Source organism: Panthera tigris, chromosome F2, assembly GCF_018350195.1.
Source record: "Panthera tigris isolate Pti1 chromosome F2, P.tigris_Pti1_mat1.1, whole genome shotgun sequence".
Taxonomy (NCBI): Eukaryota; Metazoa; Chordata; class Mammalia; order Carnivora; family Felidae; genus Panthera; species Panthera tigris.
The window spans coordinates 17281807-17307250 of record NC_056676.1 but is presented as its reverse complement, the minus strand read 5'-3'; the positions used below and the strand labels follow the sequence as shown (position 1 = coordinate 17307250).

General features: G+C 34.9%; 1 protein-coding gene across 1 annotated transcript in view; it reads left to right on the top strand.

Moving 5' to 3' along the window:
- The window catches only part of VCPIP1 (valosin containing protein interacting protein 1), a 30043-nt gene extending 12635 nt beyond the window's left edge, over positions 1-17408 (top strand). Inside the window, exon 3 of the mRNA XM_007085037.3 lies at positions 10639-17408. Within this exon, the coding sequence (XP_007085099.3) occupies positions 10639-11510 (872 nt within the window). The 3' untranslated portion in view covers positions 11511-17408. The remainder of the gene's footprint in view (positions 1-10638) is intronic.
- Positions 17409-25444: the final 8036 nt, after the last annotated feature.

Sequence of the window (25444 nt, the reverse complement as noted above, 5' to 3'; positions counted from 1 at the left end):
CAGTGTAATATGAATTTTGACAAACATGTACAGTCCAGTAGCCACCACCACAGTCAAGATACAGAACATTTCCATCATTCCAAAAAGTTGCCTTGTGCTCCGTTCTAATGAATCCCTTACCCCTACCCCTAGGCCCTGACAACCACTGATTTTATTTCTGTCTCTTTATGTTTGCTTTTTTCATTATTGCCATATAAATGGATTAATATAATACAACCCTTTGTGTCTGGCTTCTTTGATTTAGCACAGGGGTTGGCAAACTACTGCTTGTGGGCCATATCAGGCCTGCTGCCCGTTGTGTATAAAGTTTTATCAGAACACAGCCAAAAAGAACACAGCCATACTCACATTGTCTAAGGCTGCTTTCACACTACAATGGCAGAGTTGAATAGTTGTAACAGAGACTATATAGTCTGAAGACATAAAGTATTTACTGTGTTGTTCCATTACAGGAAAAATTTGCCAATTTCTGTTTTAGCTTAATGCTTTTGAGATTCATCTATCTGGTTGCATATATTAGTAGTTCATTGTTTTTTATGCTGAGTAATACTCCATTGGACATGGATATGTCACATTTTTAAAAATCCATAACCAATTGAAGGACATTTGGATTATTTTCAGTTTTGGTCTACTATGGATAAGGCCACCATAAACATTTGTGAACAGGTCTTTGTGTGTGGACATATGTTTCACTCCCCTTTTGTAAATACCTATGAATGGGATTGCTGAGTCATATGGTAAGTGTATGTTTATCTTTATAAGAAGCTTCCAAACCATTTTCCAAAGTAGCGGGATCATTTTTTATTCCTACTAGCACTGCATTGGAGTTCCAGTTGCTCTGTATCTTTCTTTACCAACACTTGGTAGTATCAGTTTTTGTTTTTAAAACGATTTTAATAGGTTTATAGTACTATCTCATAGTGGTTTTATTTTTTTAATTTTTTTTTTTTTAACGTTTATTTATTTTTGAGACAGAGAGACACAGAGCATGAACAGGGGGAGGGGCAGAGAGAGAGAGAGACACAGAATCTGAAACGGGCTCCAGGCTCTGAGCGGTCAGCACAGAGCCCGATGCGGGGCTCGAACTCACGGACTGCGAGATCATGACCTGAGCCTAAGTCGGACGCTCAACCGACTGAGCCACCCAGGCGCCCCTCTCATAGTGGTTTTAATTTGCATTTCCCTAATACCCAATGATGTTGACCATCTTCTCATATGCTTATTTGCTTCCTACTTCTTCCTTTGCTCATTTGTTTAAAATGTTTTATTTATTTTTGAGAGATTGTGATTAGGGTAGGGGCAGAGAGAGTGGGACAGAGGATCGGAAGTGAGCTCTGCGCTGACACCAGTGGGCCCTATGTGGGGCTCAAACTCATGAAATGTGAGATCATGACCTGAACCAAAGCCGGACGCTCAACTGACAGCCATCCAGGCACCCCATCCTTTGCTCATCTTTAAATTGGCTTGAATCTTTTTTTTAAGTTGAGTTTTGAGAGTTCTTTGTATATTCTGGGCACACATCATTTATCAGGTAAGTGTTCTGCAAATATTTTCTCCCAGTTTGTAATTGGTGTTTTCATTCTGTTAACAGTATCTTTTGAAGATCAAGAGATTTCAATTTTGATAACCAATTTAACAATTTTTTTTCTTTCATGATTTATACTTTTTGTGCCCTATCCAAACAATCCTTACCTAATTAAAGGTCACAAAATTTTTCTTCTATGTTTTCTTCTAGGGGTTTTTATAGTTTTAGGTTTTATATTTAGGTTTATGATCTATTTCAAGTTGATTTTTTTATATGTCACAAGGTATGAGTTGAGGTTCATTTTTTTATGTATGGACATCCAATTGTGCCAGCACTTGTTTGTTGAAAACAGTATGCCTTGTCCATTGAATTACTTTGGTAGCTTCATCAAAAATCAACTGACCATGGGTTATACACTTGAAAAGTGTATATGCAAAATATAGCATCAGTAAAATTATTTTTAAAAATCAATTGACCATGTATATGTGGGTCTGTTTTTAGATACTATTTTCTGATTTGTTGATCTATATGTCTCTCCTTTAACAAATACTGTAGTCTTGATTACAGTATCATTATAGTAATTCTTGAAATCAGTTGGTATGAGTCTTCCATTTTTATTCTTTTTTTTTCTATTTTCTAAAAGTTTTAATTTAAATTCCAGTTGACATACAGTGTAATAATTAGTTTCAGGTATACAATATAGTGATTCAACACTTCCATACAACACTTAGTGCTCATCACAACAAGTGCACTCCTTAATGCCCAAACCTATTTAACTCATCCCCCACCCACCTCCCCTCTGGTAACCATTAGTTTGTTCTCTGTAGTTAAGAGTCTGTTTCTTGATTTGCCTCTCCCTCACCCCCCTTTTTTTCCCTTTGCTCATTTGTTTCTTAAATTCCACATGAGTGAAATCACATGGTATTTGTCTTTCTCTGACTTATTTTACTTAGCATAATACTTTTTAGCTCTATGTCATTGCAAACATCTTTATTCTTTACCAAAAAAATTTTTTGGATATTTTAGGTGCTTTGCTTATCCATATAAATTTTAGAATCAACCTGTCAGTTTCTATAAAAAAAATCTGGGATTTTTACTGTGATTTGTTGACTATATGGGTCAAATTGAGGATAATTGATATTTTTACATCAATTCTATTGATTTCGTGAAAACTTTGTATTTCTCCATTTATTTAAGCGTTCTTTAATTTCTGTCATCAAAATTTTGTAATTTTCAGTATACAATTCTTGGAAATCCTAAATATTTCATGTTTTGGGAATGCTTGTAAAAGATGCTTTTTAAAAATTCCAATTTCCTTTTGTTCTTTGCTAGTGCATAGAAAATTGATTTTTATGCATTGACCTTGTATCCTGTGACTTGCTAAATTCACATATTCTAGTAGCTTTTGATCAGATTCTATGGGATTGTCTATGTAGGTTATCATATCTTTTGCAAGTAAAAAAGTTATTTTTTTCCTTTTCAGTTAGTATGCCTTGTATTTCTTTCTCTTGCCTTATTGCACTGGCTATAAGTTCATTGTGGAATAGGAGTGGTGACAGCAGACATCCTTGCCTTGTTCCTGATCTTTGGGGGCAGGCATTAGCATTCAGCCTCTAGGTTTTTCAGGTTGAAGACATTCCTTTCAATTGGTAGTTTACTGAGAATTTATATTTTGAATGGATGTTGAATTTTATTAGGTGCTCTCTTCCTGCATCTATTGAGATGATCTTACGGTTTTTCTCTTTAGTTTATCGATAGGGTGAATTATATTGATTTTTGGATGTTGAGTCAACTTTGCGGCCACTTATTTTGTTGAGTGTTTTGTGACTTATGTGGGTATGATGGCATGTAATTTTTTTTAATGTTTATTTATTTTGAGAGAGAGAGAGAAAGAGACAGAGAGAGCATAAGTTGGGGAGAGGCAGAGAGAATGGGAGAGAGATTCCCAAGCAGGCTCCACACTATCAGAGCAGAGCCCAACACAGGGCTCGATCCCATAAACCGAGAGATCGTGACCTGAGCCAAAATCAAGAGAGACATTTGACCAACTGAGCCACCCAGATACCCCAGAATGTAGTTGTCTTGTAATGACTGTTTAATAAGGGTAATATTGGCTTCATAAAGTAGAGTTGAGAAGTGTTTGTTTCTCTTTTGTTTTCAGGTAGATTTTGTAATAACTGATATTATTTCTTTTTTTTTCCCCTTCAAATTTTTATTTAAATTCTAGTCAGTTTACGTACAGTGCAGTATTGCTTTCAGGAGTAGAATTCAGTGACTTATCACTTATGTACAACACCCAGTGCTTATCATAACAAGTGCCCTCCTTAATACCCATCACCCATCTCTTTCATTCCTCCCCCACCTTCCTCCATCAGCCCTCAGTTCTTTATCATTAGGAGTCTCTTACAGTTTGTTTCCCTCTTTTTTTCTCTCCCTCCCATCCTTTCATCTCTTTTGTTCCTTAAATTCCATGTATGAGTTAAATCATAATGGTATTTGTCTTTCTCTCCCTGACTTACTTCACACTCTGGCTCCATCCATGTCATTGCAAATGGCAAGATTTCATTCTTTTTTTATGACTGGATAATATTCCAGTGTGTGCGTGTGTGTGTGTGTGTGTGTGTGTGTGTGTGTGTGTTCACCACATTTTCTTCATCCATTCATCAGTTGATGGACATTTGGGCTCTTTCCATAGTTTGGCTGTTGTTGATAATGCTGGTATAAACATTGGGGTGCCTGTACCCCTTTGAGTCTGTTTTTTTGTATCCTATAGATAAATACCTAGTAGCGCAATTACTGGATTGTAGGGTAGTTCTGTTTTTAACTTTTTGAGGAACCTCCATACTGTTTTCTAGAGGATATTATTTCTTTCTTAACTATTTGGTAGAATCCATCCAATGAAGCCATCTGTGCTTGGAGTTTTCTTTGCTGGACATTTTAAACTATGGATTTAATTTCTTTAATAGAGTCCTCTTAAGGTTATGTCTTTTTTCTTGAGTAAGCTTTGTTAGTTTTATTTTTCAATAAATCTATCCATTTCATCCAAGTTATCAATTTTATTGGCATAAAATTATTTATAATCTTCCCTTACTGTCTATTTAATATCTGTAAAGTCTCTAGCTCTTTCATTTTGATAAAGGTAAATCTGTGCCTCTCTTGTTTTGCTGGCCAATCCAGCTAATGGTTTATCAGTTTTATTGATCTTTTCAAAGAAACAGGTTTTGGTTTCACAGGTTTTCTCTATTTTTATTTTCTAATAAAGGTAGAATTATTTAAATTTAAAGCTATAAATTTCTCTCTTAACATCCTCCCCTCTTTTTTTAATCCTTTTCTTTTTAACTTTCCATTTTCACTTTATTCTACATCCTGAACTATATTGATACCAGCTAATAGTTTTTTTAAAAGTTAGTATTTAATTAGGATTGATTATGGTGTTTTCAGTAATTAGGGTAAGTATGCAGTGTCTTTCATGCAACTGAAAGTAACTTCCCTCAGTTTTTTGTGTGTGGGAGGGAGGAGGTGGGTGATTGTGGGGATGACTCTTGATTATTTTCTGAATACTTATATGTTTCTGGTTTGAAATTATTTTTAAACTGTTAGCTGTAATGCTAAGACAATTTAATAAAGAAAAAATAATTTTTTCAACAAATGGTGCTGGGATAACTGGATAGTTACACACAAAAGAATGAAATTTGACCTCTACCTCACACCAAATGTATCCACCACCAGAGTATAGGAAGTAAAACTAGAAAACTGTTAGAAAAAAACATAGGCCTAAAACTTTCTGACTTTGGATTTGGCAAAACCTTAAATATGACACCAAAAGTACAAGCAACGAAAGAAAAAAGTAGGAAAATAAAAAGCAAACTTTTGTGCTACAAAGGACACCATCAAGAAAGTGAAAAGACAGCCCACAGAATGGGAGAAAATTTTTGCAAATTATGTACCTGATAATAGATTTGCATCTAGAATATAAAGAACTCATCAGTAAAAAAGCAAATAACTCAATTAAAAGATGGGCAAAATCTGAATAGGTGTTTCTCCAAAGAAAATATATAAACAGCCAGTAAGTACATGAACTGATGTTCGGGTGCTCAGCATCATTAACCAGAGAAATGCAAATCAAAACCACAACGAGGTAGTACTTCACACTCACTAGTATGGCTATAATTAAAGAGGCAGATAATAAGAACTATTGGCAAGGAGATGTAGAGAAACTGGAACCCTCGTACTGCTGGTAGGAATGTAAAATGGTACAGTGAGTTGGGAAAACAGTCTGACAGTTCCTCAAAAGATTTAACATGGTTACAACCCAGCAATTCTACTCTTAGGTGTATAACCAAGAGAAATGAAACTTGTCCACACAAAACTTGTACACAGATGGTCATAATAGCACTATTCATAACTGTCAAAAGTGGAAACAACCCAGTATTTCCATCAACTGATGAATGGATAAGTGAGATTTAGTATATTCATACAATGGAATATTATTTAGAAATAAAAAGGAATGAAGTACTGGTATGTACTATGTCATGGATGAACCTTGAGAATATTATGTTACATGAAACAAGCCAGTCACAGTAGACCACACATTCTATTATTCCATTTATATGAAATGTCAAGAATAGGCACACCTAGAGAGACAGAAATCAGTGTTGCCTAGGGCTGGGAGTTAGGGAAAGGGGAGAAAATGAGAATGATTGCTAATGGGTTTGGGTTTCTTTTTAGTGTGATGAAAATGTTCTAAAAGTGATTGTGGTAACAGTTGCACAACTCTGTGAATATACAAAAAACCAATTGTACACTTAAAACGGGTGAATTGTATGTGAATTATTTCTCAATAGAGCCATTATAGTTTTTTAAATGTTACCGGTGTTACTTATCCTTATTAGGAAGTAGTTGAGAGCTCTGAAGTAAGAACATCTGATATCAAATTTTGGTTCTACAATTTACTCCCATTACTACTATTTTAAAAACGTTTTTTTAAACTTTTTTTCTTAACTTTATTTATTAAGAGAGACAGGGAGGGAGGGAGAGAGAGAGAGAGCAAGAGAGAGAGAGAGAGAGAGAGAGAGAGAGAGGGAATATCAATCCCAAGCAGGCTTCGCGCTGTCAGTGCATAGGGCTGGAACTCACAAACCGTGAGATCATGATCGGAGCTGAAATCAAGAGTCTGAAACTTAATCTGCCGAGCCACCCAGGTGCCCCTACCTGTGTGACTTCTAAGTCTCAGTTTCTTCATTTGTAAGTGGATATTATAATCTAGAGATTGTTAGGATCAAATGAGATCCTGCACATGAAACAGTTAACAAAGGGCCTGGCACCTAATAAATAATTAGCTAATGTTTGTTATTATTATTAGAATTTTAGCTGGCATTTGCAGAATAATTAAAATTCTTTTGACTACAACAGCCATTTGAAATGGGTCATTGTCAGAAAATTATTTTACTGTTCAAAATACAATTCTAATATTTGTGGCAAAGTTTTACCTTTTTTTTTAAAATTAATTTATTTAAGTTATCTCTACACCCCACATGGGGTTTGAACTCACGATCCTGAGATCAAGAGTCGCATGCTCCTCCAACCAAGCCAGCTAGGTGCCCCTGATCTCTCCTTTTTTTAGGACAGATTTATGTGGCAAATCATTGTTATTATCTGGTGGTCAAAGAATCAAAGTATATCAAGCCCTCCTCACCCCAAAATTTACAACCATATCCTCCAAAAATTGGAACATACTTCTCTTAACTTTTTTCAAATTCACTCTAACAAATAGATGGTTATATCTACATTTGAACAGGAATATTTCCCAATTTAATTAACCAGACTGTTAATGTTCCTAGTCTTTATATTTGGATAGATATTTTAAAATTCATTTGTTTAAGGGGTGCCTGGATGGCTCAGTCGGTTGAACATCTGACTCTTGGTTTAAGTTCAGGTCATGATCTCACGGTTCGTGGGTTTGAACTCTCCATTGGGCTCCATGCTGACAGTGAGGAGACTACTTGGGATTCTTCTCTGCCTCTCTCAGCCCCTCCCTCTCTCTCTTTCTCCCTCTCTCAAAATAAATGAATTAAAAAAAAATTAAAGTTAATTTGCTTAAAGTATAGTAATTTTCCATGCAGGTCTTTATATAGAGATAAATGCAGACATGAACGAAAAATTTAGTTTTAAAACTTGTACAGGTATCTTTATAATGTGTTTGAACTTTGTGAAAATGGACATTGAAAATTGTGCTGTATACATTCTCTGTGATTTGCTTCTTTTATGCAACACTTTTTCAGATTCATTCATGTTGATGGGTTCAACTACATTCATTTTCACTGCCACATAGTATTCTATTGTATCATTTTAATATTATTCATCTACTGTTCTGATGCATTTTGGGTTTTTTGATATAAGGAAGAATGTAGCTATAAACATTAGTATACACATTTTTTGGTGTATCCAGTGTGATGGAATTGTTGATATGTGATATAGGAACTTTAATACACTTTGATTCTTAAAATTCAAAGGACTATATAAGTTATATAAAATGTAAATGATTATGCTTAAAGGAGTCACAACCCTTAACATTTGCAGTGATTTTTTAATACAATTTAAATTTTTTTAATAATATAAAGGTTTAGAAAATATAGAAATGGGAAACATCACCTATAATTTTTAAATATTTATCTTATACATATATGTTTTGGCCAGATTGTAATTATAGTACTTAGATGTGTTTCCTGCTATTCATGCACATTTAACTATATATATGAAACGTCATAGGTTTCTTATTTATGTCAGTTATTAATAGCTGGATATTACTTCCATTAGGGAGATAGACCATAATTTTCTTAGCCATTCTCTTCTTGTTGAAAGCTTATTTAGATTGTTTCTGGTATTTTGTTATAAAAAATACTGTGATGAACATGTGTGGGACTATGATTCTTTCCAGGGAGGGTCAAGGAAAAGCATCACAATAGCAGCCTGGAAACAATTACAAAACCTTTTTCGATCTAACAGAGGAATTAAAACTATTGACTGATTATTAGGCAGTCTGTGGTATATGCTTTACATGTTTTTTCATTTAATCCTCAAATCAGTGAAATGAGTAGTATGCCCATCATATATTTACCTGATTGTATTATAATGATCTGTTTGTATCTGTCTCCTAAGAATTACATTTTATTTGAATCTTCAGGGTCTGTTTTAGTTCCTGGCACATAGTGAGACTCAATAGATGTCATCTACTGAAATGAATGTTTGAAAAGTTTTGCCTAGGGTCATCCCTGGACTTAACCATTCAAAATTCTCTTCTCTGCTACCTTTGTTTCTTGTGCCAAGTTTTACAGATCTTTGAGGGAGGGGATTGGTAATAAACTGACTCCAGGGTTGTGGCCTGAAAGGCACTTTTTAGACCACATCTCTGATTTTAAACTTTGTCTCTTTTTGTCAGTTATCTCTGCCAAAAATATTCTGTCAAGAGGAAATTCTAGTTGGATTTGTATTAATGGATACTTTACTTCTGCTGAAATGAGTGTTTAAAATTACTATATGTTATTTATTCATTTGCAGTTTCGTTCTTTTCTCTGGTTATTTGGAATATTCAGTGAGATACATTAGAACCACTCTGTAGCTTTTTTTCAGTGGAGGGAGGAAGAACTATATATTTTTTTTAAACAACTTTTTTTTTTGTTTTTTAATGTTTATTGATTTTTGACAGAGAGAGAGAGAGAGCATGAGCTGGGGAGGGGCAGAGAGAGAGGGAGACACAGAATCCGAAGCAGCTCTAGGCTCCGACCTGTCAGCACACAGAGCCTGATGCTGGGCTCAAACTCACGGACTGTGAGATCATGACCTGAGCCGAAGTTGGACGCTCAACCGACTGAGCCACCCAGGCGCCCCAGGAAGAACTATTCTTAACAACCTACAAAACTGGAGACTACCTAAATGCCCACTAAGCATTCTTGAATTCATTTACCCTACACCTCTGTGTTTCTACAGCACTTACTAATAGTTTCATTCATTTTAAACTAGTTTGCTTTTGCCTTTATATTTTGCCATAAACATACCATTTTCATCACATGTTGTTGAGAGTTCTGTACTTCATCTTTCTTTTGTTGTTGCTAACATGGAAAATCTTTGGTTTTATACCCCTATTTTTGTATACTTGGAGTATACTCTGAGTAACAAATTTAAAATGTAGGAATATTGGATAGTTTAAAACACACACATATTTCTTACACGTACGCTGGAAAGAATATACAGTTTTGGAATGCCATATAGTGAGGTCAAGATCCTCAACTAGAAAAGAAAGAGAAGCTGCTTTCAAGTTCTTCTGTTGCTGTATTAGTTGACGATCAGAAGTAAATCGCAGGAGCATCTATAAGTCAGGCTTGTTTTGGTGATTGTGACTTACCAGAGAAGAATAAGAGAAGTAACATGAAATATAATTCCTTTTTTAAAGGAATTGAATTAAGATCTTTTAGCTCTTTTTTAGCTTTCCTGAATGTGCTCTCATAATTACTACTTTAACTAGGGGATATCTTATTTTGAAAGTACATATTTTTTTATATTTGTGAAAAGTATGTACCTTAGGTACCATACTCTCTTAGCTGAGAAAACCACTTTTATTCTGGTATTCTGTAATTCAGTAAAATTACTTATGATTTTTTAATTGTAATTCACAATGTGCAGCTTATTTGTGCAACACTTTGCCCTTGTAAGTATTTTTGCTAAGTTTTAAATTTGAGTTTTAGTAAATAAAAATATATTTTCTAACTGCTTTACTGTAAGCAGTTGTTTTACTAATTTTGCTAGTATTTTCCCATAACTCAGTTGTTTGTTGAAGCCCTTTTCCTAACTTTGTAATAGGTTAATGATGGTCTTTAAAAAAAAGAAAAAAAAAAAGTCCCCTGGGGAACTACAGTAAGGTCTGTTATATTTCTTTTTGTTTAGTAGTATTAAATTCTATTAATAAATATAATGAGTTATTTTTAAATTAGTTTTGTTTTTCAAAACTGATCTGGCTATTATTGTTGCAGATTCACTATTTCAACTATAATGGTCTTTACTACACTTTTTAAGTAAGATTTTAATATGTTAAACACCTTTTTCCCCCCCTTCTTTAGGTATGGCTGATGGCAAGCATTGTACTTTTCCACATCTGCCTGGCAAAACCTTTGTCTATAATGCTTCTGAAGATAGACTGGAGTTGTGTGTGGATGCTGCAGGACATTTCCCCATCGGTCCTGATGTTGAAGATTTAGTTAAAGAGGCTGTAAGTCAGGTTCGAGCAGAGGCTACTACAAGAAGTAGAGAATCCAGTCCCTCACATGGGCTATTAAAACTAGGTAGTGGTGGAGTAGTGAAAAAGAAATCTGAGCAGCTTCATAACGTAACTGCCTTTCAGGGAAAAGGGCATTCTCTAGGAACTGCACCCAGTAACCCACACCTTGATTCAAGAGCTAGGGAAGCCCCAGTTGTACGGAAGCATAACACAGGGACAGACTTTAGTACTAGTTCCATTAAAATAGAGCCTTCTGTATTCACAGCTGCTCCTAGTAATAGTGAGCTTATTCGAATAGCTCCTGGAGTAGTTACAATGAGAGACAGCAGGCAGCTTGATCCTGATTTGGTTGAGGCCCAGCGAAAAAAATTGCAGGAAATGGTTTCTTCTATCCAGGCTTCAATGGACAAGCACTTGCGGGATCAAAGTACAGAGCAGCCACCATCTGATCTTCCTCAAAGGAAAGCAGAAGTTGTGAGTTCTTCTGTGAAGTCTGGGAGTCTTCAGACTGGCTTACCTGAATCTTTTTCCTTAACTGGTGGCACTGAAAATTTGAATATAGAAACAACTGATAGCTGTGTGGCAGAGGCACTGGGAGCAGCATTTGCCACAAGGTCAAAAGCACAAAAGGGAAATTCAGTGGAGGAGCCTGAAGAGATGGATAGCCAAGATGCTGAAATGACAAACACAACTGAGCCAATGGATCACTCTTGATTTATTTAGAGGCTAATAATAAAGGCAGAATGTTTATTGTGAATATGTAACATTTGTTGGCTGGGCCACATAACTCAATTAGTCATAAAAAATCTTGTACGTATATAATTCAAAGATTATATCTTGTTATTCAGTGCATGACAGCAAGTGTGTGATTGGCAATAGCTTTTAATATACTGCTGCCCAGGCTGGCTCTGAATTCCTATAAATTAGTTATTAGATCTGCTGAGATGAGTTTCTTCCATACATGTGGTTCATTGGAAGTTTTTGTAACTTTAATTCCATGAAAGTCTTAATGTTTCAAACATGAAAATTCTCTTGCTAATGTTTGATTTCTGAAAAGGATAGAACTAGGGGAAAATGAGATTTGGCTAATGTTGATGTCATCAAGGTAACCATTACACATATTTATTAGAGTGTCAAAAGATTTATGTAAATTTGAAGGTTATCTGAACTAAATTGTATCTTAAAATTCATAGAAGGATTTATTAGATACTGGGATCCTGACATTTCCGTGAACGTAAACACATTCATAGAGATATGTATTCTTGGTGAAAAATATCTTGAGAATAGAGTGTAATGATATAACATTTTGCTGATTTAAGCAAGGCTAGGGGGAAAATATCTATTCTAGAATGATAAAGTCAATGTGATTCAGTAATGTTGCTGTCTGAGCCAACACAGCCAATTGTGTGCTCTGTTGTTGATAATATGTTACCATTATTTTTTTAATCCTGGCCTGGTCAAGTACCACTGAATTTTTTTCTTTAATCTTGCAGAAAAGTTGATTGCAAAGTGTGGTAGAAAATATGAAAATAATGGTAGCAGTAGTTAATCTCTAATTTTCAGAGTTTGTCAGATTCACAGAGAATTTATATATAAGAATTTATCTTTATGAATGAGTTACATTGTTCTACAATTTTGATCAATGGTATTTAAGCTTGTATATGCTAAATGTCTTTGAGCCCCTTTGAACCAAAAATGTTTCCTTTTTTCCCTTAGCATCCATAAAATTTTCTTTATTTGTTGGCTTCACTTGGATTTGGATGCAAATTTTACTGCATCATACCCTGATCAACTGGGCATTTGCTTAAATAGTGTATTCATCAAATCTTTAGTGCCAGTTTCCTCAAGAAGCAGCTTTCATGCTTATTATACCTTAAAGACAAAGAATGTTTATCCTGAGATTGGTATTGCACTATTTTATCCTATTCTGCAAAGCTGTATTCTGAAATGTACATTTCAATCCATCTTTTTCCTTTGTTCACTGAAATTAAGTTGAATTTGAATGGATGAAAGACAAAATGTATGTTAATACAATCTCTTATCTAGAGCATTCAAAGCCTGGCTGTCTCTGTTTGCACATGTAACAGATACAGAACTGTGTTTTCAGTCTAAGAAAATGTTCATCAGAAAGTATATTATCAGGTGTTTCAAAATTTCAACCTGTTGATTCATTAAGGAATATATATACAGTACTTTGACTTGTGTTTCCAAAGAAGGGAGGTTTTAGATTTCTTTCTATGAAAGTATTTCTGACTTAATCCACTTACTAAATGAACTACTCCATTTTGAATCAGGAAAGAATGGAGAATCTAGACATTTTGCAAGTGATATCTGAGCAAGATATATATTTGGGTTTTATCACATCACATTTTAAACCATATTTTACCTCTTTTCTTCTAAATTTAGTTTCAATTATCTTAATACCTAAAGAGCAGGAAAATTTAGGACTTTTATATTGTGCACTCGTTTTGCATAAAGAACTGCAGCTACCAAATAATTATTTAGTTAGTATAGGTGGCTTCTGGGTATAAAACTAAAAATTAGAACTACCACTAACCACTATAATTATTTTGGGCTCTTTCACCCACTGAAACTGGCTTTTTCTTATTAGTTTAAATACAGGAAAACTGTTTAGCAAGCAGATGTACTGCTTCCAGGTAAATGATATAATCACCTTTTCTTTAACAAATATTTTCTTCACCTGTGGCTTGGCATGTTTATTAATAACTGAGAAATACACTCTCATAGCATAAAGTAAAAGTGTCAGGAATAAATTTTATCTTCCTATTATATTAAGTATTTGCATTTAGTCAAATTAGAATGCACCTGTGAACATTAGAAGAAGGGCTTTAAACTCTGATAACACTATTAATTTCTCTTGCCACAGCAATGCTATTTAGAAGCCAGTTAAGTATGAATATTATAATAGTTTGGGTTCTCCCTTGATAAAGAATAAAAGGCTTGATTTTGAGAGTGGTCAGATTTTCTGAAATTATTTTAAATTTGCTGAAATTTGGGTGGAGTAACTAGTAGGTTTTGAGAAGTGGGCCAGGTATCATCTTCACAAGTTTTAGAAAGAATTTAAGTGCTGAATTTTCATCCTTTGTCCTTCCATATGGTTATCATAATCAAATACATGACCACAGACTTCTTATTTTTTAGTACTGCCATTTGTGGTCACCATAACTTTGAGTTCAAGCTAGAGATCATAAATCGTTAAAATATTTTTTTTAGCCCTAGATGTAACATAACCATAACTCAATCTTAAATTCTATTTGCGATGTTTCACTGAAACTTAAAGTAAAATTGTAAATTTTTCTCTTCAGTAATATATTTTATAAGTAGTCATACCAAGTTTGAATTGATGACCAAAAGTCCAAGTAGAGTTGAAGATGGTGTATGTTTAGAATAGTGGTAATGACAAACTGGTTGAAATTGAAGAAAACAAGACACTGCCATATATTATAAGCTAGAATATAATGAACTCCAAGAGAATGTTTACTCAGGAACTGGTTAAAAAGTAAGCCTAAGTTTCCCCTTTCACTATGTTTCAAGTATTTTATTGGAAAATGTTAGAATGAAGACCTGAGAGAAATTTAGCAAATGCTATTGACTGTGAAATTTGCTTTATATCTTCTGATGATTTTTAGTTTGGTTTTCACAATCAAGCCTACTGCTTGCAATTAAGACATCAATCTGAAATGCATCTGTGAATCCCAGCCACAGGTCCCTATTGCCATTCTTTTTAAGTATCTAACTTGATTTGAAATGAACAGACTTTTGTGTATGGTCTCTTACCTCAGGGAAGATCACTTGCTAGCAATTCATATATTACTAATGACAGGTTTTTGAGAATTGTACTGACATCACATGTTAGCTACTAAATGCACAATTTATAACTATTACTTTATGGAGCTGCCTACTAATACTGACTGCTAGTGAACATTTTCTTAAAAATTTAGAACTCGCTAATTACTAATCTTTAGCTATGAAGTAAACTCGTAACTTCTGTCATTAATTATGCTTTGATCAATATAGTGACAATATCTAATACTGTGTTTATTTCAGAATATCAGTACAATTTTGTCTTCATTTTTCAATAGGAATTTCAGTTGGCCCACACTTAAAATACTGCAGAGTAGATATGGAGAGTTTCATGGTTCCCAAAACAAGATCTCCATATTAAGATTTTCCTAGAAGCCTTTGCAAAATTGAATTAAGCTGCATTTGATACGAATTTAAAATGACCTTTATCATAGCAGTAGTGAGATACATACTCTACATAAGTTGGGTAGCTATATCCTACAGTTCAAGATTATATAATTTAACAAAATTGTACATTCTCAAGGCTCTTCACAATATAAGAAATTAATTTGCAAAAGAGAACTATTCACTTGAAAACATACCACAGTAGAATGTTTACTTAAGAAATAAAATAACAAAGAGGAGCTATTGTAAGATTTATAGTTAACTGTAAGTTCTGCCATTCTTAATAATTCTTTGAGATACTGTGTTTCAATTCATATTTAATGATAATTAAATTGTGGGAATTTTAACGTTTGTTCCAAAATAGCAGAAAATGTAAAAAATTGTGAATTATTGGAGAAAATGCCATTACTTGTATATCTGACATTTAATTTTTTAAATTATGGAGTCTACATGCTTTTGTAGTATAATATTAATACAATGATTATTCTCTTGTAAAAGAAAAGGAAAATTAGTAAAAAAAAAAAGTTTTAGTTGATATTATCTGCTTGTGAGTATCAATTACTTAGTATTTAAAATTTGAAGGTATTGCATATTTTTCTTTAGAATGCACAAGTCCCTGAGCCTTTTATGCCTATGATAGGGCAATAAAAGAGTGAAAAGGTTATCAATATTTCAGGTTTATTTGACTTTAAGAATTAGTGCCAAGAGCTGGAGAGTCTACTTTTTGGAGAGAAATACTGTTTAGAATATGTAAAAATAAGTGGTAATGTAAATATTTAGAAAAATCACATAGCTAGTGCTTTAATTGCTCAATTAAATAGTATAAATGTTCTATCATCCCTAAGGCACTGGCTGTTACCCATTATTTTCTGATTTTGTGGTTGCTGTATATATTACATTTGAGTAATAAATAATGATAATAGTGTATTATAACTATATAGTGTTCTACAGCACACCTCACACTGTACAGTATTTGAAGTTTTCTTTTATATTAATAAAACTATAAGTTAATACATACTGATTTTCCCCTCGACTTCTCCACAGTAGCTTTTTAAAATAATTTTTTATTCTTTAGTTTCCTGGAATTATACTTTAATAATATAATGCATGAAAATATAGTTCAGTTTTATAAAGGAATTCTTACTATAATAAAGTCTTTTCTAAACTTTTAGTGGGACATCATATAGGGACAGAAGTTTCCCCCTTAATGTGATCTCAATGGAAATGAAGTGGACTCAATTAGAAAAGAATGAGCAAAATTTCTTTAGGCATTTTACATAATTGGGTTATGGAACGCTTACTGAATATTTAAAGACAAAACAGACATGTTCCAATAAAGACAGAACTTAGTTTTGTGCTGTTTTTTTAAAAAATACTTGTTAGACATAATGAAATGAAGGGAAATAAAGAAAATAGTAACATTTGTATAGCTTAGCAATCAACATGACATATTTACTTTGAAGTTTTAATATGTATGTTTAATATCCAATTTGTTAGACCTGTTTAACTTAGAGCAGAGTCTCAGACACTAGACTTCTAGAACTGAGTCTGGGCACGCTGCTTATGGTATGATCGCTCTATGCTTCATTTTCCTCTCTAGGAGGATGATGAGGATATCTACTCCTGGGGTGGTTGTGAGGATTAAAAGAGTTAACACTTATCAGATGATTGGAATAGTGCCTGACATAAAGTAAACACTCAAATGTTTACTATTACTGTTATTTACATATCACAGTAATTCAGTAGAGTTCAGTTGCCATTTAAAAGGGATAAATCCTCATATACAGGACACATTATTTAAATAGTTCGTTTTGTTAGGTTAAAACCTGCTTTATTTGTGATATATGGTTAATGGGCTAAAAACTGAATGGTTTGTATGTTCAAATATTTATGCAAGAGCTTTATGACCACATGGAATACTGAAAATCTGGAGAACTGACAGTCTTGTGCTTCTCACTAACTTGTTCTGTGACCTAAGGCAAGTCATGGAGCCTCTCAAGGCCTCCATTTCTACTATAATCTTTTGGTTCTACAGTTGTTACCTTCTTGTTCTGCTGACCATGTCATCATGGGCTCACTTGCTGATGATCTAGTGCTTATGGGACAAGTGACATTGGTGTGGGCTCCAAGTAAACTAAACAATTAGCTTTGCTTTATGCTTTGGCTGGCTACACTTGTCCCAAACTTGGACTTGAGGTCTTGTACATGCATCCCACTGGTCACATACCGTATAGTTTGAAGCTCTCAAAAACTTCAGTGAATAAAATGAGATAAACATCCTACTCATGACAGTTCAATATGGATTTTATTTTTATTGACTGGCTTTTTCAGACCCCAGTAACTGCAATTATGACTGCATAGTTGATTGTTTCTAATCATTAAAAATGTATACAGAAAAATGAAGTAAGTCTTTAATTGATTTCCTAAACTGTATATGGTATATTGAGATGAAAAACTTACAGGTTCTTTAAACCTGTACTCTTTCCTGGGGCACATGGGTGGCTGAGTTGGTTAAGCATCTGACTTCAGCTAAGGTCATGATCTCGTGTTCTGGGAGTTTGAGCCCTGCATCCAGCTCTGTGCTGACAGCTCAGAGCCTGGAGCCTGCTTCAGATTGTGTCTTCTCTCTGTCCCTCCCCTGTTCTCTCTCTCTCTCTCTCTCTCTCAAAATAATAAACATTAAAATTTTTTTTAAACCTGTACTCTTCCCTTGTTGGAACTAAACCTGTCTTTGGTCCATTTGTCAGACCACATAAATCTTCCATCTAAAAACAAACTGTGTGGGAATCTGGGGGGATTATTCCTGTTTGTCAGTTCCATGTATAGAAAGAAACACGTATAGTATGAGGTCTCCCTGTAAAATAATGACTTATTTTTATATTTGATTTATGGAATCAACATTATACTTGAAGCATTCATTCATTTAATCTGTTTAATAAGCACTGATCAAAAGCCAAGCTTCTGTTCTAGGAACTGGGGAAACAATTCTAAATGAGACAAAGCCCATGTAGAAGCTTACATCCCAATGATGGAGACAAGCAATAAACACATTCATAATTATCATTTAGTGACCATTTCCCTATATCCAGACAATAGGTGAACCACAACATGTAAAATTAGTTAAACCCTCAAAACAACTCTTTGTGGTTGGGTAACGCCATTGTCTTCATCTTTCAGGACACAGACTCAAGTAGGTTAGGTAGTTAACCCAAGGTCCTGGACTTAATAGGTGGCCAAGTAAAATTTGGTGGTCACATAGGTCTATAAAAACGTCTATTGTTAAATCTAGCTCGTTTTCAGGTACGCCAGCCTGGTTTGAAATTATTTCAATGTGTGTACCACCTGGCTTTAATTTCACTTCCTACAATTTCCCTTCCTGAATCTCAATCCTCTACCCCAAGTTCTTGGATTTTCCTTCTCCAAATTGGGAGGTGCTTTAGAGAAGGATTTCCACATTTCTTAGATAATTGATCTGGGTAAATTTGAGAATCATTGGTTAGATGAAAGTCCAGTTCCCTCATTGTTACTTGCATTTCCCCTAGAAAACATTTCTATGAAATCTATTATGTGCCAGGTACTTTGCTACACATAAGAAATAATAAAATGGTAAGAAAGACCTACTTCCTGCCATCATAATCTTTAGTGAAGGAGTCATTTAAACAAGCTCACTTGTCATCATGGGCATCCCTTGGTAGTGAGGGTTACACTACAGGAGGAACTAACCTGACCTACTAGTGGTTTAGAGAAGGCTTCCTTAGAAGTGATGTCATTCGAGATCAAAAGAATTAATATGATGTTTAAAAATCAAACTGGCAAGATTCAGTACTACCAAAAATATTTTTTAGGGCAGTGAATCAAGCAAAATTAAGTGTGATGTTTATGTTTGCCACCCTTTAGACCCCAAATCCTTCCTGTAAGAGGGTGGTGATCCAGTTGAATGGATAGGGACGAAAAAGTTTGAGAAAGCTCGTGCAAATAGGGTTGCTAAGGAAAAGGAAACACACTGTAACAGAATGAGATTCTAAATTCAGTGCATAAAACCAACTTGAGAATATGAGCCTATCCTTTGAGACTAAAAGGTATCTTTGCTACTGAATATGACCAGTATAAATAAGATGCATGGATGTATAACAAAAATTTTAGCAAAATAGTAAAGAAAGAATCAAATTAGGAGCTAGAAACCCTCAATTATTTGCTTTTTTCTCCAGCATTACCAGGATTATAGGAAGATTAGTTCCATTTCTTCCTCTAGCTTCTCATGGCCCTGTCAATGGTATTTGTCATTTCCTCTGTTTCCATGTAGCAGTAGGACTGCCTAAGTGACTAGTAACCAATGTAAAAGTTGCACTTGGAATATTTTTTTTTTTTTAAGATTTTTAAAAGTGTTTTTTATTTATTTTGAGGGAGAGAGAGAGAGTTGGGGGAAGGGGCAGATAGGGAAGAGCCTGATGCAGGGCTCGAACTCACAAACTGAAATCATGACCTGGGCCAAAATCAAGAGTCTGATGCTTAACCAACTTAGCCACCAGGTGCCCCCAAGCTTGCTTTTCAAATTAAGACTATTTCATTTTGTGATCTTATGGCAAGTGATCTGGCTATGTCTTTAGTATAATAAATTTTACAATGTTATTAAATTTATTTTTTGGTACAGTGAAGTAATTAGAGAAATTAAATCAATAGCTGAAAAAGTATTCTGTAAAAGTTTTCATTGAAATGGGCCTTAATTGTATTCCTTTTTAAAAAGTTATTCTCAAAGCAATGAATGTATTTGGCTAAAAAAAAAATTCAAAACTAGATAGAAAGACACCCAGTTCCTTCATCTCAATTGCTAAATCAACTATTTCTATTTTGGTGGTTACCTCCATAACAGGTCTAATCTCTTGATTTATCAACATTAGACAGTATTTGATTCCTCCATTATGAAAGATGAATTCCCTTGCCATTTTTAGGTCATCTTCTAACTTCATATAATATACTTAAGTCTTATTGAGCCATCAGTTTTATTTTCATTTTTATTTTATTTTTTTAAAGTTTATTTTGAGAGGAGAAAGAAAGTGGGGGAGGGGCAGAGAGAGAGAAAGAGAGAGAGAGAGAGAGAGAGAGAGAGAGAGAGAGAATCTCAGCAGGCTCCACACCATCAGCACAGAACCCCATGCAGAACTCGAACTCATAACTCGTGAGTTCCTCCCATGCTACTTCCTAACTTTTATGAGCTATACTATTACTGTTATGTTGCCAACTCCTAATGTTATTCAAAATATGTTTTGTAGCCATAATTGCTTTAAAAGTAAATATAGTTCGAAAATAGGCAAGGTGATCCCAAATATCAGAATGAGAAGGGTTTTTTGAGACTCCAGCTAGAAGTTGAAACTTTCCCAAGGCAGATATTAGAAGTTAAATAGATTTGTGTTTTAGGGGCACCTGGGTGGCTCAGTTGGTTAAGTATCTGACTTTGGCTCAGGTCATGATCTCATGGTTCGTGGGTTCTGGCCCTGAGTCTGGCTCTGTGCTGACAGCTCAGAGCCTGGAGCCTGCTTGGATTCTGTGTCTCCCTCTCCCTCCGCCCCTCCCCTGCTCGTGCTCATGCTCTGTCTTTCCCAAAAATAAATAAACATTAGAAAAAAATTTTTAACAGATTTGTGTTTTAAAAAATCCCTCAGGTGGCGAAGTAGAGAGGATACAGTGAATTGGACAAGCCTAGAGGATGAGAGATCAGTTAAAAGACTTGCTGTAATTGGGGTGCCTGGGTTAGTTAAGTGTCCAACTTCAACTCAGGTCATGATCTCGGGACTCATGAATGTGAGCCCTGAATTGGGCTCTGAGGTCTTAAAGTGCAGAGCTGGCTTCAGATCCTCTGTCTCCCTCTCTCTCTGCCCCTTCCCAGCTCACATTCTCTCCCTCAAAAATAAATAAACATTAAAAAAAAAAAAAAAGTCTTGCTATAATTGGTGAGAGATGGAAGCCTGAACTGACCCACTGGAAGTGGGCATGTAAAGGAGAGGATATTGCAGAGACAGTAAAAAGTGAATCCAGACTCTCAGGTTATGAGTTGAGAGGCTGGATGGTAGTCCTACTAATTTGGAATAGGATACTGGAGTAATTCCAGATTGGTAGAAAGGGAGTGAATTCCATTTGGGGCAGTGTGAATTTGGGGTGTTTAGTGCTTCCAGAGGGAGAGAGATGGAGGTCAGGAGAAGGGTTGGGATTGAAAGTGAAGACCTGTAAATCATAGGATATGACTGAAGTCATAGAAGTGGATGAGATAGTCTAGGAAGAGAGTGTACAGTGAGAAGACAGCTAAATGCAATTTGGGAGCATGCCAACATTTAAGGAGCTGGCAGAAGAGAGACTTCCAAAACAGTCTGAGGTAAAGAAATCATGGAGGTGAGGTCACGGAAAACAAGGGTGAAAGTCTCAAATAAAAGGAAGTAATAAAGTCAAATGCTATAGTAAGTTCAAGTAAAATGAAATTGAATTTCTTTCTTCAAGTGTCCATTGGATTTAACAGGGTTTGGTGACTTTTACAGACACAATTCCACTGCATGGTGGTAAAGGTTAGATTACACTAGGACTGAAGACTGATGGGATAGCCACATCAAGACACCTTTGAAGTTTGCCTGAAAGGGAAGAAGGGAAGATAGCAGACACCGGGTTATGGGAGGGAGGGACAGATGGATGGATGAATCGATTTAGATCAATATTTTCAAAACTACCAGAGCCTGTGTCCCCTTTTTATAACCATATACTCTACTCCTTATACCCTACAAAAGTGATATTCATAGATAACTTACAAATTTTTAAAAAATCAATTTAATGTTCTCCCTATAATACGGAGAAACAGAAGAGATTTATAATAAAATCCAGCTGATATATACGTAGAATCGCTATGAAAATAGCTAGAAACATAGATATTCGTGGGCTCCATTTCTGTCTTAAACCCTTAAGCTGAGTTACTCTCAGTGATGTGATTTTCTAAAATGGAGAAACAACTCTTTTAAGTCTGAACAAAATAAAACACAACCTTCCTCTGGCTTACATAGTAGTTGTACTTCTGAAAATATTCAGTGTATTTTAAAACTGCAAAAAGACCCAAACACGTGTGCACTTGTGTTTATAAGTAAAAACAGTTGATTCTGGGCTTAAATATAATCAGGTTTATCATTTAGTGTGGGTTGAACGTTAAATGGAAGTCAGGATAATTCTTCCTTGTGCAGAACTGTTTCAAACATGACAAGAGTTTTCTGTTAGTAGAACTGGCACACTAAATGCCAGTAATGATCTTCAATAACCACAAATTCCCTCCAAATCTTCCAAATTCATTGTTCCATTTGGGAGTTCCTGGATGTCCTAAGCCAGGAGAGTAGGGGAAGCTGAAAACAAAAACAAAAACAAAAACAAAAGAAAAACAAGATATTGTCCCTGATAAAGTGGAAGTTAATAAAATTAAAAAGGTAGAAAGCTTAGAATTAAAGAGGAGAAGCACATAACCTTCGTATCTTGGCACATGTCATGTTTCCTATAGATAAGCAATAGTCCTGCTTTAAGGATTTTGGGGTATCTGGTAAATTATTTCTCTTGTTCAATGCTCTGAGTACTCTCTTAATTTGGAGTTCCTATTCTTCATTTTGAACCCTCAGTTATTAGGCTCACTTGTAAATAAGTGCTAAATTTTGAATGCCATGAAAGATTACCTTTTGAAAAGAAAGCACTACTTTTATTACCACAGGCTAAAAATGTTGAAAATTTCAGAGGTGTAGTTTCCTATTGTTGCTATAACTAATTACCACAAACTCAGTGGCTTAAAACAGTAAAAACTTAATATCCTAAAATTCTGGAAGTCAGAAGTTCCAAAAGAATCTGCCTGGGCTAAAATCAAGGTGTCAGCATGGTTGTGTTCCTTTCTGGAGGCTCTAGAGGAGAATCCATTTCCTTGATTTATTTAATAGCTCCTACAGGCTGCTTACATTCCTTGGTTCATGACCCTGTTCTCCATTTTCAAAGCTAACACATAACATCTCCAAATCTCTCTCTTTCTCCTGCTTCTTTCTTCCTTTTTTTTTTTTTTTTTTTTTTTTTGTTTATTTTTGAGAGAGAGCAAGCACGGGAGGGGCAGAGAGAGAGGGAGACAAAGAATCTGAAGCAGGCTCCATGCTGTCAGCACAAAGCTGGACATGGCACTGGGCCACGAATTGTGAGGTCATCACCTGAGCTGAAGTCAGATGCTCAACTGATTGAGCCACCCAGGTGTCCCTCCTTCTTCTACTCTTAAGGACCCTTGTGATTACACTGGATCCACCTGGATAATCCAAATTGAATTCCCCAGGTCAAGATTCTTATTTTAATCACACCTGCAAAGTCCCTTTTGCCATGAAGGTATTATATTCACAGGTTCTAGGAATTAGGACATGGATACTTTGGGTGGCCATTTACCACAAAAGAGTAGAGCAAAGGATATTGGTTTGAAATAGGGACACTTTTTTTTTTTTTTTAATTTTTGTTTAAATTCCAGTTAGTTAACATACAGTGTAATATTAGTTTCAGGAATACAATATGGTGATTCAACACTTCATACAACACCCGGTGCTCATCACAAATGCACTCCTTAATCTCCATCACCTATTTAATCCATCCCCCCTACCCATCTCCTGAAATAAGGACACTTTAAAACATTTTTTCTCTTAGTTTTTTTTTCTTGCAGATCAACAACTTTTATTTTTACCTTTAAAAGCCAAACTGAGAATTCTATAGCTGGTTATAACAGTATGATTTCTATTTATAATTTCCATCAAACTTAAAATAGCATCCTAAATGTAAAGTACAGATTACCAAAATATATTGGTAGTGGGGAGAGAGAGGTTGGAGCAGACAATTGTATATTCAAGATGTAGGGTTTTTTTGTTTTGTTTTGTTTTGTTTCATTTTGTTTTGTTTTTTAGAGAGAGAGCATGTGAACAGGAGAGAGGGGCAAAGGGAGAGAATCTCAAGCAGGCTCCATGTCCAGTGCACAGCCCAACGCAAGGCTCAATCCCACAACCCTGGGATCATGACCTGAGCAGAAATCAAGAGTCCAACACTTAACTGACTGAACCACACAGGTGTCCCTACAAGATATCTGAATCTGAGTTTTGTTTTCAGATGGAGCACATAATATTTTGTTTCATCATTTCTGCCAAAGCATACTTATTTAGCATTATCAATATTGTTTTATATACCATAGTTACACTATTTCCTTCTATTGGCAGCTCATTTTTTAAAATTAAAAAATAAACAAGAATTTATGCTTTAAAAAGTCAGATAATATAAAAGTACATTTACTTTATATATAAAATGAAAAAGTTAAAGCCCATCCTGCTCCTATCTCATCCTTTTCTCTAAAGTGATACACTGTTAAACAGTTTGTGGTGTGTAGTCCATAGACCATTTTCTATAATGTTAGACACATACCCACATACACACATACCCTGAGTTCCTATGTATACGAATAAGATATTAATCATACAGTTCTGCTACTAGCTCTTTGCTCTACAGCATACTATGTCTATAGTATATACTATACTGATAGTTGGAATTCTCATGGATAGTAGGGTAGTAGAGTGACTGGAAGCTTGGTTTCTAATTCCAATCTTGGTTCTGCCATTAAATGCCCTTGGACAAGTTAATCTTTTGGTGCACTATTTTTCCCATTTATAAAGTGGATGAAAATAATAGTACCTACCTCAGAGGATTGTTACAATTATACAAGTTGTGAATATTGCCTAAGATGAATGTATGCTCAACACCTAGAAGGGCCCAGTAATGTAATAGTCATTTAATTGCATTGCCTTAATATTATACTATTTCTACTAGCTGTATAATTGTTCTTCTCTGATGATGAACCATTTAAACTAGTCTTAAAATCTGGGGCACTTGGGTGGCTCAGTCAGTTAAGTGTCTGACTTCAGCTCAGGTCATGATCTCACAGTTTGCGGGTTCAAGCCCCGTGTAGGGCTCTGTGCTGACAGCTCAGAGCCTGGAGCAAGCTTTGGATTCTGTGTCTCCCTCTCTCTTTACTCCTCCCTTGCTCATGCTCTCAAAAATAAATAAACATTAGACAAATGTCCCTTGCTGTCTCTCTCAAAAATAAACATTAGACAAATTTTTTAAAATTAGTCTCAAAATGTGAAGACTTCCAAAGTGGGGTTTTAATGTAATATAATACCATAAGCACTAAATGACAACTTTTTTGCTTACATTGAATTACAGTATATTAAGATAAAATGTCTGTCATAGGCTATGCACATCTTTATGGCTTTTGCTCAGTATTGCTTTCCAAAAGGATTATACCAGCTTCAGTACTAATATCAAGGAATTATTCAAATTTAGTTGGCAGGATTTAGAAATATTTTGCAACCTTAGCACTCATGAAATGGTATTTCAAACTTAATTTGTACTTTTTATAT